Below are 14,587 nucleotides of genomic sequence, written 5' to 3'. Positions count from 1 at the left end.
AGATAAATTGATTAATTGCCCAGGTTCATAGGGTTACTGGGTTTACCCCATTTTTGACCTCAGTAGGAAGTCTAGCAGAAACTGACTGTCAAGGCAGTAGTGTTTTATGAATGTATGCACAGATGCCCATGGCGTAGCCTGCCAGATATCCAGAACCGGCACCTTCACCGATCTAATTCAGTCACAGCGGCCGTGGTGGAAAAAGTCTGCAGGGGCTTCCTACTAAGCCGTCGCAAAGCATATTTCAATACAGAAGGTTATCCACCTGCATTTATTGATCCCAATGAACTCAACAAGGAGCTGATCTGATGATGGTCTCTTGTACAGTCAATATGAAAACTCAAAATCTCTTAGGGTCAAAGCAGGTGGACCACTTCCACCTCTTTTTAGGTATGTGGCTAAGCGAAAAAAGTCAGTAAGTGATCGACAGAGCAACATGGAAAGGTGATACCACATTTGACAGTAAGAAAGCACGTTTCACAGCACCAGTTTTTCCAGCAAGAAAGTGGCATAGGGATGTTGCATGGAGAATAGCTGTAGTCCACTGATGCAGTGGACAAAAGTGATGGCAATAAGGAAGATTTTGTTGATTGTCAGCAGCCAGATCAACCACATGCACATAGGCTCAAATGGTGTGCACAAAGGGATTTTCATAACTAGATTTAGGTCCAGGAGTCATGGCAAATTGTTTTGGAGTAAACATACACATCAGGCCCTTCAGAAAATGCATCACAACCAGTGATTTAAAAAACAAGGGATTGGTCAAGCAAACATAAGGCTGAAAGTGATGTCTAGTAACCCATAACTATGCTGACTGCAAGGACGTACTGGGCCGGTGACAAAACAAGAGAGTTTGACATGCAGATGTCAGAGATGATGAACCCAAACCCAGGACAAACTCTTGTGCCAGCACCAGGCGACAGGTGCAGTGGTCGGTGTAGGAAGGTGGATACCTGACTATGGTTACCCCAGATTTGTTGCCTAGTGTTTAGCTGGTTTTCGACTTAGTTGGCCTGGGATCCTGCTAATCAGGGCCCCAGGCTATCTGCTCTCACTGTAAAATGGACTCCATGCACTTTAGGTACATCTCCAATTGGATATTGGGTCACCTTATGAGCCCCTGTATAGTGTACCTTAGGTACCCAGGGCATAGGTGCATCCAAGGCCTACCAGGGGCTGCAGCATGTATTATGCCACCCCTGGCTGGCAATCCAAATTGACACAACTGGCTGATCACTCAGCTGGGGCAAGGTTGTGTAATCACCCCTTGCTTAGGTGTAGTATTCCTATACCTACCATTATATATAGATACATATATACCTGTAAGTCACTCCTATGGCAGGCCTTAACAATCCTGGAGGCAGAGTGCTTGGTTTTATGTGAGATGAGGCTCTAGCATGAGCTGAGCCTGTCTGCAGCTTTCGGAACCATGTCCTTATAGCTGTTCTATGAAATAGCCATACCATATACTCTTAAGTGCATTATAATCCTCGTGGTTGAATGCTAACTTTGGTTTGGCTTTATCAAAACAAGTCGTGTAAGGTGTCATACGCTTTGGAATACTACCCCCTCGCCAGTTCTGACGACGGGGGTAGCATTCCACCCTTCTAGAGGGAGAAGAAATGTTGTTCCTGTTAATCACAGTTAAAGTTAACCAGAGCCTAAGCATCACAAAATGGATGCTGCTGCCACAGACACAAGTCTGACCTCCTGCTGCTGGGAGTCCTTGGACAATACTTTTCCTGTCTTGGGAGGTGCTAGCACCACCCCAGACAGGCCATAGTGTATTGGGGCAGGGAGAGCTGAATGAAATGAGACCCTGCCTGGGGCACACAAGGTGTCCCATGCATAGCTCGGTTCAAACCAGTTGCTGGGGCACTCCAGCCCCAGCACTGGCGCGAAACTGGACAAAGGGAAAGGGGTGTAACCACCCCCTTCCCTGGTCCCACCCATAGGAGGGACCTAGCAGGTAATCCAGCCCCTCAGATTGGTATATAGGTAGGAGCGGAGTCATGAGACTTTAGATTAATCCTGAACTGAAACTTGAAACGAAACTCTGGACCTACGACATTCTACTTGAACATAGAAGACTGAAGAATCTCCCTTGTGGTCAAGGAGTGACCACCCTGTACCTACAGGCACCATCCAGCGATCTGCGGTTTACTTTGTCCACGCTCCCGCCGGAGCCCGAGCACAGAGTCCGACAAGAGCCAGACTTCTTTGACCCGATCCACAGCCACAGCAAAGCTGAGACGTGGGACCGGCCATCTTGAAAAGCCTGCTCTTTGCTACTTGTGCAGCTTCTGAGGCACCCTCGAAGTTGTGCATTGGGGATTGAGAAGCCCCAGCCCCGAGCACCTTCTGCACCGACGCACAGCCCTCCACACTCCACGAGTGCCGCATGGGGCCTGCTAGTGTTTTTGTGCTCAACGCGTCTGTCCGGTTACTTGCCCGTTGGCTAGTGGCCTCTGTGACGACGAACCTTTGACTTTCCACCGCTGGCCTGGTTGCTCCAGGCTGGCCCCTGCTTCCCTGAAAAGGAGAAGCCCATCAGACCTTGCTGGTCTGATCAAGAAGCCATCTTCGATTCCTGCGTGGGTTGCCTTTGCCAAAGCTTGTTAACTCTAATCCGGAAGCCGACACCGCCGACAGCGAGAGCCTTCGTGGGAAAGTCCGTATCCAGCTCCAGGTCGTCGTCGACACCTCCTGGTCCACGTGGCTGCAGAGACAAGCTTCATGACATCACCTGATTGCTTCACGACAACGCCTAGTTCCTTCCTGGTCACTGGCTAGGATTCAGCGACGAAACCTGACACACTTTGACACCTATGCACCCGGCTCCTGTGGGTGAGGTAACGAGAGTACTCAGGTGCTCCTGTGGGTACTGACTATCCTAGTGTCCTAGTTTTCAGTAGCTTTCTCCTAGTCCATCTCGAAGTGTCCTAAAAGAACTAGTTTCCAATTCTTTCGTTCCCATTGTATCCCTATGAGAACCCGCGTGTGTGTTTAGACACCGCACACGCCTCCCGTGGGCCTCCTGCTTCCAAACCCTTGGTAGTACAGCGTAGCCCCAGCGATTCCCTAGGCCCTAGGCCTATCCTTTGTTCGTGACGTGGTTCTTATACCACTATTTTAGTGCATGGTTTTACGTGCCCCTAGGGCCCTACTGTATATTGTGCAACTTATTGTATGATAATTAAGTATCTTGTTATGTGCTTTGTCCTCTGACCTCAAAGAGTTCAGAGGGGTTGTGTTAGTAATAAATACATATATATTTTATATATAACCTGTGTGGTGTCCTTTCATTTGGTATTAAAGGGGTTACATATGGTAAAACAGCTTGCTTCACATGCTCTCTGAAGTTTTAGCCTAAGACTGCTTTCGCCATGCTACCACTAGGATAGCTGGTCTATAAGGTTGACTTTACAACCATCACTATAAGGGTTGTTTGGACTGATGCAAGGTGCTCACTAGAATAGTGATCATCATATACCAGGCCAACTTCTCACAGTCGGTTCATGTGTTGGGTTTTGGCGGTTCTGGAGGCCTCAGTCTACTTTTTCGGAGTTTCTGCTGAACAGATCCGCAGTTCACGGGAGGTCTTGAGTCTTTTTCTAAGGTAGGCAGTCCTCCCAGGTTTCTGGAGTCACAGCTGAAGGACGAGTCGACTTTAGTGCCGTTTTCGACGAGAGGTGCAGACAGGCTGAGCTGCTTCTTCTCTCGTCTAGGCTTTTGAGGCTCTTCAGTATCCTCTCTCTTCTTGGGTCGCCAGGATATGCTTTTCTGGTGCCAGGGACTCTCCTCAATACTACATTTAGAGGAGTGTAGGGTAGTAGCTAATGGGCTACTGGCCCTTGGGTTCACTGTGCCCCCTATATGACCACTTCCTGTGGAAAATGGGCATAACCCCGTCACAGAACTCCTAAGAATGCCTTCGCAAAGATGGCTACTTCTGAAAAATCATGTCAACCTCACACCTTCTGAGGGGTAGTACTAGCCTGAGGGAGGAATGCCTACCTGACTAGCTATTATTCTCGCCTGATCAGGTGCTGATGGGGCTCTGGACAGGGGGGGGGTGGCTTCCTATCCTTTGAGGTGAGCCAGATTCGCATTCCACAAATTGCAGCTTCTTTGAAGCTCGCCGGCCCAAGGAGGCTAATCAGCAGGTCATCCTGGGGGAGGGAGGCTTTAGTTCTGGGTCTCCTGAGAGCAAATGCTCTCACCCTAGAAGGTTAGAGCAGCGTCTCAGGTGGCAGACTGGCAGAAACCAGTCAGCAAGCACACCAGAGGCTGGTATGTTTTCCGGGGACACCTCTAATGTACCCTCTGGGTGCATGTATTGGTAAATCCAAAACGGGCATCAGTGTGGGTTTATCAATACAAGAAGTTTGATACCAAACAACCCTTGGGGAACTGTTTTCACCAGTAACTAGCATGTTTTAAAATGGCTTTCCTGTCCACTTGCACTAGCAGTAATAGAACTTACCAGCAAAAGGACATATCTGCTCATGCAGGTGTGCCCTCACATGTAATATTCAACACCCTGCCTTAGGGCGGTTGGGCCTGCTGTATGGGTGACTTAGAATAATGACATGCAGTGGTACGGGGCATGGCACACAAGGATGCGCAACATGTTGTGTTTTCACTTAGTCTGCACCAAGACACGCAGTCTGCAATGGCTGCCTAGCATGTGTTTTGTGAGGGTCCCTTAGGGTGGCACAATTCGTGCTGAAACCTTTATGGGCAATCTTTAGTACCTCAGGCCATAGGTGCCAGGGTACCATTTACTAGGGACTTACAAAGGGTGCTAAAGGTTTTGCCAATTGGGGGAACAATTTCAAAATCACATTTACTAGGCAAAAAGTGGGGGTGAACATGTCAAAAAGGGGCACTTTCCTACAACTAACAACCCCTTTAGGACCAGTCAGATTTTGTTTGTTAAACCTTATTTCAACCCTGGGTAGCTGTGGCTCTGAGAAGTCAGGCTTATACAAAGGAACAAGTGTAACACATTTAAACAGCACCACAAACTCTCCTTCTATGCAATGAAGTTGCCCTCCAACAACTAACCCGGTCCAGCAGACCTGGGAGCAATTTGTGGGTGTTGCGTCCTGGTCTCTTAGGCTGCACAGAAGATGGAGTGGCGATATGATGATCTGGGCTATCAGTTCGCCCTGGTAGGCTTCTTCAGCTTCTGTGATGTGTGATGGGACCAGGAAGTCAGCCAAATGACTTTTTTAGTCTCGGCTTCTAGCTGGTCTGAGTTGGTGACTTCTTCACCAGCAGGACGAGCAGGCACAGTCTTTCTTTCGCTAGCTGGTGTAGCAGCAGGTGCGTTCCAAACTTCAGTGCAGCCTCTTCTTCTCAAGTTACAGGGTATGCAGGGCAGTTCTTCATCTGTCCTCTTTTCCTGTCAAGTGATATTGGAGTTCTGGGGTGCCAGGGATGTGCCTTTTAGGTCCAGAAAGTGCCATCTAGGGAGGCTGCATTTACTAGCTAAGGGGCTACTAGGTTTCCTCCTGCCTGATGAAACTAAGTAAATTGTGGCATCTAGCTATCCTAGAGTGCCCCAGTCTGCCCGCTTTCATGATATTGGGACCATTCTCTTGGTGTGTGGAGCTCGGTGGCCTACCCTAGAGGAGTGGCTACCAGTGGGGTTCAGGCCCACGGAAAAACTGCTTGGCCAGTGTTTCCCTCTCTTTGTCCCCGTAGCCAGTCTGTCTACCCAAACAAAAGAGCAGCCTCTCTTTTGTGTGTTTACTACTTGGCCTTCAATTGCGGCCTCCCCTTTGAAGCTCACCTGGGTCAATACCCAGTACGGCTACCTACTAGTAGCAGGTAACACCTCGCCCAGTTGTAGGCCTCTTTGTTCCCTGTCCTGGAAGCCGCTGACAACTCCCCAGGGAGGCAGAACGTTGTCTTGTAACCAGTTTAGCAAATGGCTACCGGAAAACTGGACAATAGACCAACTTTCTAAAACTTGTATGTGGCAACAAGTTACATTTAATTTTGACTTGGGCATCAAGTGGGCTTAATGTAACAAGTTGTTTGATACCTTGAAGAACCAACTTTAGTGGTCCCTTTCAGAAATTCAGAAATAAGCACAGCTGAGGTGTCAGCATGTAACTCTGTACTCATCAATGGGGCTTCCAACCTCTAGCCCAGTAAAACTTACAATTACTGGTTGTTACTGCCGGAACATGTTACTCACGTTCTACATTTCTAATATTCTGCAACCTGCTTTAGGACTCAATAGGCCTGCTTCAGGGGTGACTTACACACATTAAAAAGGGAGTTTGGACTTTGCCATTGACTAGAATAGCAAAGTTGAGTTAGCAGTTTTAAACCGTCCTTCCAATCAGCAGTGGCATACTGTGGGCCATGTTTTATATTGTCCCACTCAGGGTGGTACAATAAATGCTGCAGTTGCTGAGGGCACACTCTAGCTTACAGGCCTTGGGGACTGCACTGAGGCGAAAAGGTCACCTATCCTCAGATAATACTGGTGTCGTGAGAGAGGCTGAAAGTCTGGCTGTGCAACCAGAGGGTGCACAGTAAGGCACAGATCTTGGTCAGGTAGAAGTAGTATCTGGGTCAGAAACTGGCATAGCAACTGGATCTGGTACTGGCCCCAGCAGGGTTGGGTCCATTTGGAAGGAACTAGCCTGGGTCCTGATGCCAGTGTAGAAGTTTAGATTTGCTCAGATACATGCAATGGAACAGTTCTCTAGAGGCAGCTGGTGTCGGGAAAATGCATGCAAGCAGATGTACAACTGGGAGTCCCTATGGTTCCATTGAGCCCAAAGGCATTAAAGAGCGAGCGGTAGGTCTGGAAAATATGTAGCACGGTAGCCAGGAAGTTCACTATCTGTTCCAGGGTCGATGATGGCCCAGCAAGTTTTGGACATCTCCACTCTAAATGCAGGATCAGCTTGAAGTCAGAAGGTGCACGATCCTTAAAAGTAAAGTGACCGCTCACTAGACAGAGGTGGGAAGGATCACACTTGGTTTTCTATGCGCTTATGGTGCATTTTAGACTTATGTGAAGACTACAAGCAGGAATGGGACTTCAAGGGATTCTGACCTCATGACAACTATCAAGAATGAGACCTCCGTTTTGAACACTACCACTTCTAATGCACAGCAAAGTAAAGCTTTGCCATACGCTACCTGATTGCCGGGTGCGGAGGATTCACTTATCGTACAACTTTGAATTGTGACTTGAGCCTACACACCATATTTATGATCAGTAAGATGTCTTTGGAAATCTGACAAGCACATGTTGTGCAGGCCCATGACCGACAATATTTCCTACAATCGGATTATGTCTTTAATCATAATGTTTTGGGAGACTTCTTTCCTAGCACACTGTCTTCATGACAAAGTTTGGCGCTGTTGGAAAACCGACAAAGTTGGGAGACCAGCTCCAAATGCACACTGAGGGCACAGAAAGAAAGGAACCCATGTCAGCGCGTAGAGATAGCTCTGACATGCAGCTCTGCTGCTGCACTACTGTGGCCTTGAGTCACTGAGCCACCACAGGACGCCACCATTTTGCGCCCAGAGAGCACTGCTAAAACAAATGTCCAGATCCAGTCTGGAGTATCTGGTTCTTAGACCTAGCTTATAACTGTGGCTCCTGGCCAATATGGCCAGAAAAGAGCCAGAAAGAAAGACAAATGTATTTCTTGAGTCCCCTCACTCACCAGGGTTTCCCCACGGTGACATGCTTCATCACTGGGGCCATCCCAGCTCTCTACGAATTGGGGCGTGCTGCGACTTGCGCAGTTACGTAGGAGCACTTTTTTGTGGAAGACTGTGGTGAAATCTGTGGTGGAGTGGGTGTATAGTGATTAAAAATACCGTGCTAGTGGGCCTAAACTATTTTATTCAAGCTCCTAGGTAGGTATGGTTAAAAGCGGGGTTGACACTGTGTACCTATCTATAATGAGAAGGGAATCAGTTTGTGGTCAACATGTTTCGAGCTTCCCCTAGCTCTTCCTCAGGACCACACATTGACCAGCCCTGTGTTTGCCACTCCTGTATGCACCTTAATAGGAAAGTAGTAATAAAGAAATTTGTTTAAACGCTGCTACTAATAGAGGCAGGCGTTTAAATACATACGATTGCAAGTTCTCGTTGTATATTTGTCAGCCTGCGTAATCGCACATCATGGAATAAAATAGTTTAGGCCCACTAGCACGGTATTTTTAATCACTATACACCCACTCCACCACAGATTGCACCACACATAGTCTTCCACAAAAAAGTGCTCCTACGTAACACCGCAAGTCGCAGCACGCCCCAGTTCCTACAGAGCTGGGATGGCCCCAATGATGAAGCATGTCACCGTGGGGAAACCCTGGTGAGTGAGGAGACTCAAGAAAGACATTTTTCTTTCTTTCTGGCTCTTTTCTGACCATATTGGCCAGGAGCCACAGTTATAAGCTAGGTCTAAGAACCCGATATTTTGGGTTTATTTTTTTGATTACACATCTAAGGAGGACGACCTAGTCTTGCATCCTCTGCCTCCCCCTACTTTATGTAATTATCCAGTCTGGCACATAGGTCTGTTCTAAAGTTGAGGAATCTGTGGTTATAAGTATGCATTATAAACGGTGACTTTTTACTGTACAATTCTAAACTATGAAGTTCCAAATTACTTTCAGTTGGAAATATAAAAACTGCAAACATATACAAAGATTAATAAGGCCTGCAATAGAAAATGTACAGCAATAGATAGCTGATAAAAAGGTGACTAGAGACACCAAATGTCAAATCAGCAGTTACAATAATGTTTAAACACAAAAAAATCAATTTTAAAGAAGTTCTCTAGATGCCGGTGAAAAGGCAATCATAGACATACCCATAATAACGTTTTTTCACTTCTGTGGAGTCCAGCTTAAATAGTTACTCACCACTCGTTTAAGCAATCGAAGCTCCAAATCAGTCACAGAGCTGTTGAACTGTGATGCAAATGAACACATTTGTTGACATCGCTTGATAAGTTCAAACAAGCTTGCATCAAGGCTTAAAGTTTCCGTAGTTCTGGTGCGTAGGCTTTCAAAGTGTATGATGTTGCTACAGAGGAAGGTAACCTAAACAAACCAAAAATAAAGTAGAAAAGTGTATACAAATACTCCAATCATCCAAAAGTACAAGCTAACCTGATATCAAAAACAAGATGCCACCACCTGTATAATTATGTTTAACAAAACATTCCAGTTCAGCTTTTATATATCCCCTTCAACGTGTTACCCATGCACATTCAAATGTTTAACATCTTGGCGCCATACCCCCATTAGTAAATGCATGAAAACACTGAGGTCGTACCCATGACAAAATCATACAATCACCTATTTAAAGGTTTGGGAACTGCACAACAGTAACTGCTAGTACTGTCAATTCCAGTCAGAAAGTATGTTGTGAGACACATTTAACTTTAAAATAACATGTTTAAGGGTACCCCAAATTATAGCATGAAAGCCACTAAATTATTCACCTTGTATCAAAGATGCTTGGCCAGGTAGGTTACTGTTCGAGGCTTCCCACGAATGCCATTCCGCTCTGGAAGTGACATGCAGGGCCTGTTTATCCTCCACCCCTGCGCTCGGACGTCAGCTACTTTCAAGGCTGTCTGATCCCCAAGATGCAGAGCCTAAACAGTAAATTGGCTTTGACAAGTGTGCAGGTTCCTAGACTGAGATCTTATTAATGAATAAAGTCCAGTTCATAAAAGGAGGAAAGGGTGGGAGAGCCGGTGAGGAGTCTGGGGTTAGACAGTCGCTCTACCAGAAAGAGCGTTAATGAAGGTAAGTAACATGTTCTTCAGATAGAGACTTATAATCATGCATTCCTCACTTTAATAGATGCCAGAGTAGTACCTATTTGGAGGTGGGTCTGTGAATAGACTCAAACCAAAAAGTCCTGCAGGGGTGAGCTGGCAAAATGCCCTTCTCGTCCAGCCTGACAGTCCACACTGTAGTGCTTTGTAAACATTTGGAGAAAAACATGGTAATATTAGCCCGAATGTCCTGAACGCTCCACTCTGGAGGGTAGGCGCGGAACCACAGCATGTCCAGAATGCACAAGTTACTTACCCTCGGTAAAGATATATCTGTAAGAAGCATTAGTAGTAATAGATTCCTTACCTTAGAATTACCCCCATGCGTCAGACTGGATCCGGCAAGTTTTTTCGTCAGTACCCCTGCACGTCGGTACGCATCGTCATGCGGCTCCACGTGCATCGTTGGTACAGGGATGACGTCGCTGGAGCTACTTAGACACGCCCAGGCGGACTGACGTCAGTTCTGTACACGACTTTCTGCGTCAGGAACGCAGCCATGCAAGATGCTGACCACTGGTGCCATGATACTAGGGCCCTGAAAGGGATGACCTTAACCCTAGAAATCAGTTCGCAGAACAGGGAGGATGGGTGGGGTGGTAAGGAATCTATCACTACTAATGTTTCTTACAGATATATTGTTACCGAAGGTAAGTAACTTGTGCATCTGAAAGAAACACCTAGTGATAGATTGCTTACAACAGAAAGTCCTGGAGAACAGAACGGAAAAAGAACCGGTCTCTCTGGACTGGAAAGGCAGCAGTGCTTGGTAAACGTGTGCAGCGAAGCCCACATAGCTGCATGACAGATGTACTGCAAGGGAACTCCTCGTCCCAGAGGAGTAGTAGCTGCCGTCGCCATGGTAGAATGGGCACGCAACCCCACCGGAGGCTCTTTTTTAGCCAAGGGGTAACAAGCCTTTATGCACAGAACGACCCACCAAGAGCACAGCCCGAACTTTCTTGGCGCCCACGTAGCCAACAAAGAGCTGGTCATCCACTCGGAACTGTTATGTGCGGCTCAGATAGAAAGAGAGCGCACGTTTTGGGTCCAGACGGTGGAGCCTCTCTTTCTCTTTAGAGGGATGCAGAGGCGGAAAGAAGGTGGGCAAAGTGATGGTCTGCCCGATGTGAAAGGCAGTGAAAACCTTTGGCAGAAAGGATGGACGAGTCCTTAGAACAACTTTGTCCGGATGGACAGAGAGAAAAGGAGGCTTGGAAGAAAGAGCCTGGAGCTCACTCACTCATCTGGCAGAGGTGATGGCAACCAGAAAAGCAGTTTTTAGAGTTATAAGACGAAGAGGGCAATTATGAAGTGGCTCAAAGGGAGCGAACATCAGAAAGGTAAAAACTAGATTCAAGTCCCACTGAGGCATCACGAAAGGAACAGGAGGAAACATGTGCGTGATGCCTTTCAAGAATCTATTTACAACAGGGTACTTGAAAAGGGAAGGTTGATCTGGGAGCCTCAGAAAGGCGGTAATGGCAGAGAGATAGCCCTTGATAGTGCCCAGAACAGAGCCCTGCTGGGCCAAAGAGAGAAGAAAAAGAAGTACCTCTGAGAGAGGGGCAGAAAGGGGATCCACAGCCTTTGCTGTGCACCATGTCACAAACTTATTCCACCTACAGGCGTATACCGTGTTTATGGAGGGATGCCTATAAGAAAGTGGCTCTGCATATACTGGACCAAAGTAAGGTACAGAGTGTACAGAGTCCACAGTCCCCAGAGGTTTGGCAGAGGCTAAAGTAAGATATAACATTACTCTAAAGTAGTAGCTTGGTTGAGCAGTAAGACAGTATCAGAGGACAGTGAAAAGCATTTGTTGTACACACCCAGTCAGCAAATGGTCTCACACACTCAAGAACTGAACTCTAGGCCAATTGTTTTGTATCAAAATATATAGTTGTTTTATTTTAGAACCAACAAGGTATCAAAATATACTTTCCCAGTATGAGTTACTTTAGTTAAATACTTTTCAAATAGGCAATAGACTTTTTGATTACAACAGTTACAGTTGTTGCAATTGGCAACACAATTTCAAACACAATGCAACATTGAGCTCAATGGGAATTTCTAGTTAAATGCAATTAGTTACTTTGTAGACTACTTTCTGACCACAGGACTGGATCCTAGATTCAGGCCTGGGACACCTCCTGTGAACAGTTGAGTGAAAGCGTTTTGGTTACAGTAGTGATTTTTAAGGAATATTATTGTATTTTAAAAGTTGACACTTCACTTTGCAGGTAAGTAGTGTTATTGTTACTTTTTCTTACTCCGTGTTGGATCCTGGATCCAGCACTGGTGCAACTCCTGTAAACAATTGAAAGAATGAGTTTAAATCATACAGGCGATTTTTAAGGAATACTTGTAGTTTTTGAAAAGCGAGACTTTGAAACTTTTCTGGTGAAAACCAGACAATGGATTCCTATGGAAGGAAATTCAAGTTACTGGTAAGTACGGTTAAAATTTTCAGGGTCAGTGCTGGGCTTAAAGATGCGGCACTGGGTTCTCTCCTGATAACAGGCGAGTAAATCGGAATTCGTTGTTCGGCTGATTTTAGATGAATATTTTAGACTTTCAAAACTCCACACTTAGAAGAATTTCCAAGTGAAACTAGTCAATGTTACACTATGGAAGAAAAGTGAGTTATCGGCTTTTGAGTAAGTACTCGACTGGCATAGTTAAGGTTCTGGGTATAGACTCAGGAGTCTCCTAGGGTTAGGTAGGTACAGTTGGTACACCCTCAGCGGCAAAGGGGCAGCCGGGTGCCGTGGTAGTTAGGCCCAATGATATCCTATGAGAGGCAGGGGACCTTTCGGTTGATGGCTGCTGGCAAGCAGGCCACGCGGCTGTGGGAGCTGGGCTCTTGGTCATTTGCTCAGGGCACATGGGGCAGTCGATTAGGACAAAGGTTGCAATGCCAGATGCACTCGGGCGGCTGGGTGCAGGGTGCTTTTGAGCCGTCGGGCGCTCAGTGTTATTCAATGGAGAACTTGGAGGATGAACAAAGGTTGCAGGCTCGGAGAAGGAGCTTCTTCAGGAGCGACCAACATTTCGAGGGGTAAGTTGGGATCTTGGAGGATAGGTAGGCACCCCGGGGTTGGGCACAGGGGGCTGTGGGGCACCGGGGTGTCTTTTGACGTCGGGAAATCTTACCCTCTGCTGGTCGCAGTTGGAGGGGTCCCTGGTTGTGAGACTGCAGGTGTCGTCTGGGTAGTCGAGGAGGGTCCTTGGGCACTGGATTTCAGGTCACAATCGCCGGGGGGGGGGGGGGGGGGGGGGGGGAGGGGGGGGACACCTCCGGGTCTTTGTCCACTCAGGCACGGGCCGGGCTCGGTAGGTGCAGAGTGTGCTGGATTTACGGTTCCTGGCTGGCACCAGGGGTGTTGCTTTTTGAGCAGAACCACTGCTCGCGGGAGTCCCAGTCTTCGTAGAGTCTCAAGGCAGTCAGGTCCTCCGGGGTTTGTGAGGTTGCTGACCACTGAAGGTGCCAGTATTTCGCAGGAGCAGGTTCAAAGATTAACAGGCCGGTAGGGCTGGGGCCAAGTCAGTTGGTGTCATCCTCTTGTGAGCACCTGCCCAGCAGGTCTTCTGGTTTCTTGATCTTCTTGCTTGTTTCAAATCGGGGTCTGAGGAAGGAAGGTTCAGGGTGCCCCTAAACACAAAATTTAGGTGCGCTACAGGTAGGGTAAGGGCAAGGACCAATGGGTTCCTGTCCTGGGGTGAGTACACCCCCTATCCTGCTCCTCTCCTGTGGGAGGGGGCCAGGAGCCTATCTCTGATTGGGCAGGGCTCCCCATCCTCAAGATGGCGAGAGCCCGGAGATGTGCTTCACCTCGCCTCCCCCACCTGAGGGGTGGGGTTGGCAGAGGCTGGCACACTCCATTTCCTTCCTTTGGGTTTTCCGCCAGTCTTCCCGCCAGAGTGGGGGTCAGAACTGGTGGGGGCCAGTTGTGGAGTACAGCAAGTGGCCTGGAGAAGCTCACAAAGGCGGCATGCCTTTCAATCTTTCCCTGCCCATCCTGGAGGAGGAGACCTAGCACCTCGCCTAGGACGTGTATTGTTGCAGGCTCAGGAGAGAGGATGGCTCTCTACCCAGGGGTCCAGCAACATGTCTGCTGTGTGGCAGCCTCTCAGACAAGACGTAGATTGTAGGTTAGGTTCATGGGGCTCCTCTAATTGCCCTCTGTCGTGCATTTGGCATTAAATCCCAGACTGGCATCAGTGTGGGTTTAATGTGCTGAGAAGTTTGATATCAAACTTCTCAGTCTTCAGTGAAGCCATCATGGTGCTGTGGAGTGCAACACTGCACTTACAGGGCCCAGGAATGGCCCTGGGTACTGTAGGGGCACAGGGCTCATGCACCTGTGCCCACACCACTGGCATAGTGCACCCAGCTAGAGGGATGACTGATGGATGCCAGTGCAGTGTGTTTATGGGAATGGCACACAGGGATGTGTGCCATGTTAACTCTTTGTTTAGTTCTGTACCAAGACATTCAGCCTGCAAAGGCAGTGTGTGTGTGTGTGTGTGTGTGTGTGTGTGTGTGTGTGTGTGTGTGTATGTCAGGGTATAGGACCCCTAAGGGTGGCACAATAAGTGCTGCAGAACTTAGGGCTCTTCTCTGATCACAATGCCCTGGGTACCTAGGGTACCATTTACCAGGGGCTGACAGGTAGCCAGAGATGCCAATTGGGTTTTAGTTCCAACACAGTTTTAGGGAAGGAACACAGGCCCTGGGCA

General features: G+C 47.8%; 1 protein-coding gene across 1 annotated transcript in view; it reads right to left on the bottom strand.

Annotated features, from left to right (window-relative positions):
- Positions 1–14,587, bottom strand: part of SMG1 (SMG1 nonsense mediated mRNA decay associated PI3K related kinase) — a 1,634,890-nt gene that overhangs the window by 164,010 nt on the left and 1,456,293 nt on the right. Inside the window, exon 57 of the mRNA XM_078665250.1 lies at positions 8,919–9,098. Coding sequence (XP_078521376.1) covers positions 8,919–9,098 — 180 coding nt within the window. The remainder of the gene's footprint in view (positions 1–8,918; positions 9,099–14,587) is intronic.

The sequence above is a fragment of the Lissotriton helveticus genome, chromosome 10 (assembly GCF_964261635.1).
Source record: "Lissotriton helveticus chromosome 10, aLisHel1.1, whole genome shotgun sequence".
NCBI lineage: Eukaryota > Metazoa > Chordata > Amphibia > Caudata > Salamandridae > Lissotriton > Lissotriton helveticus.
This window is presented reverse-complemented; position numbering and strand designations above follow the sequence as displayed.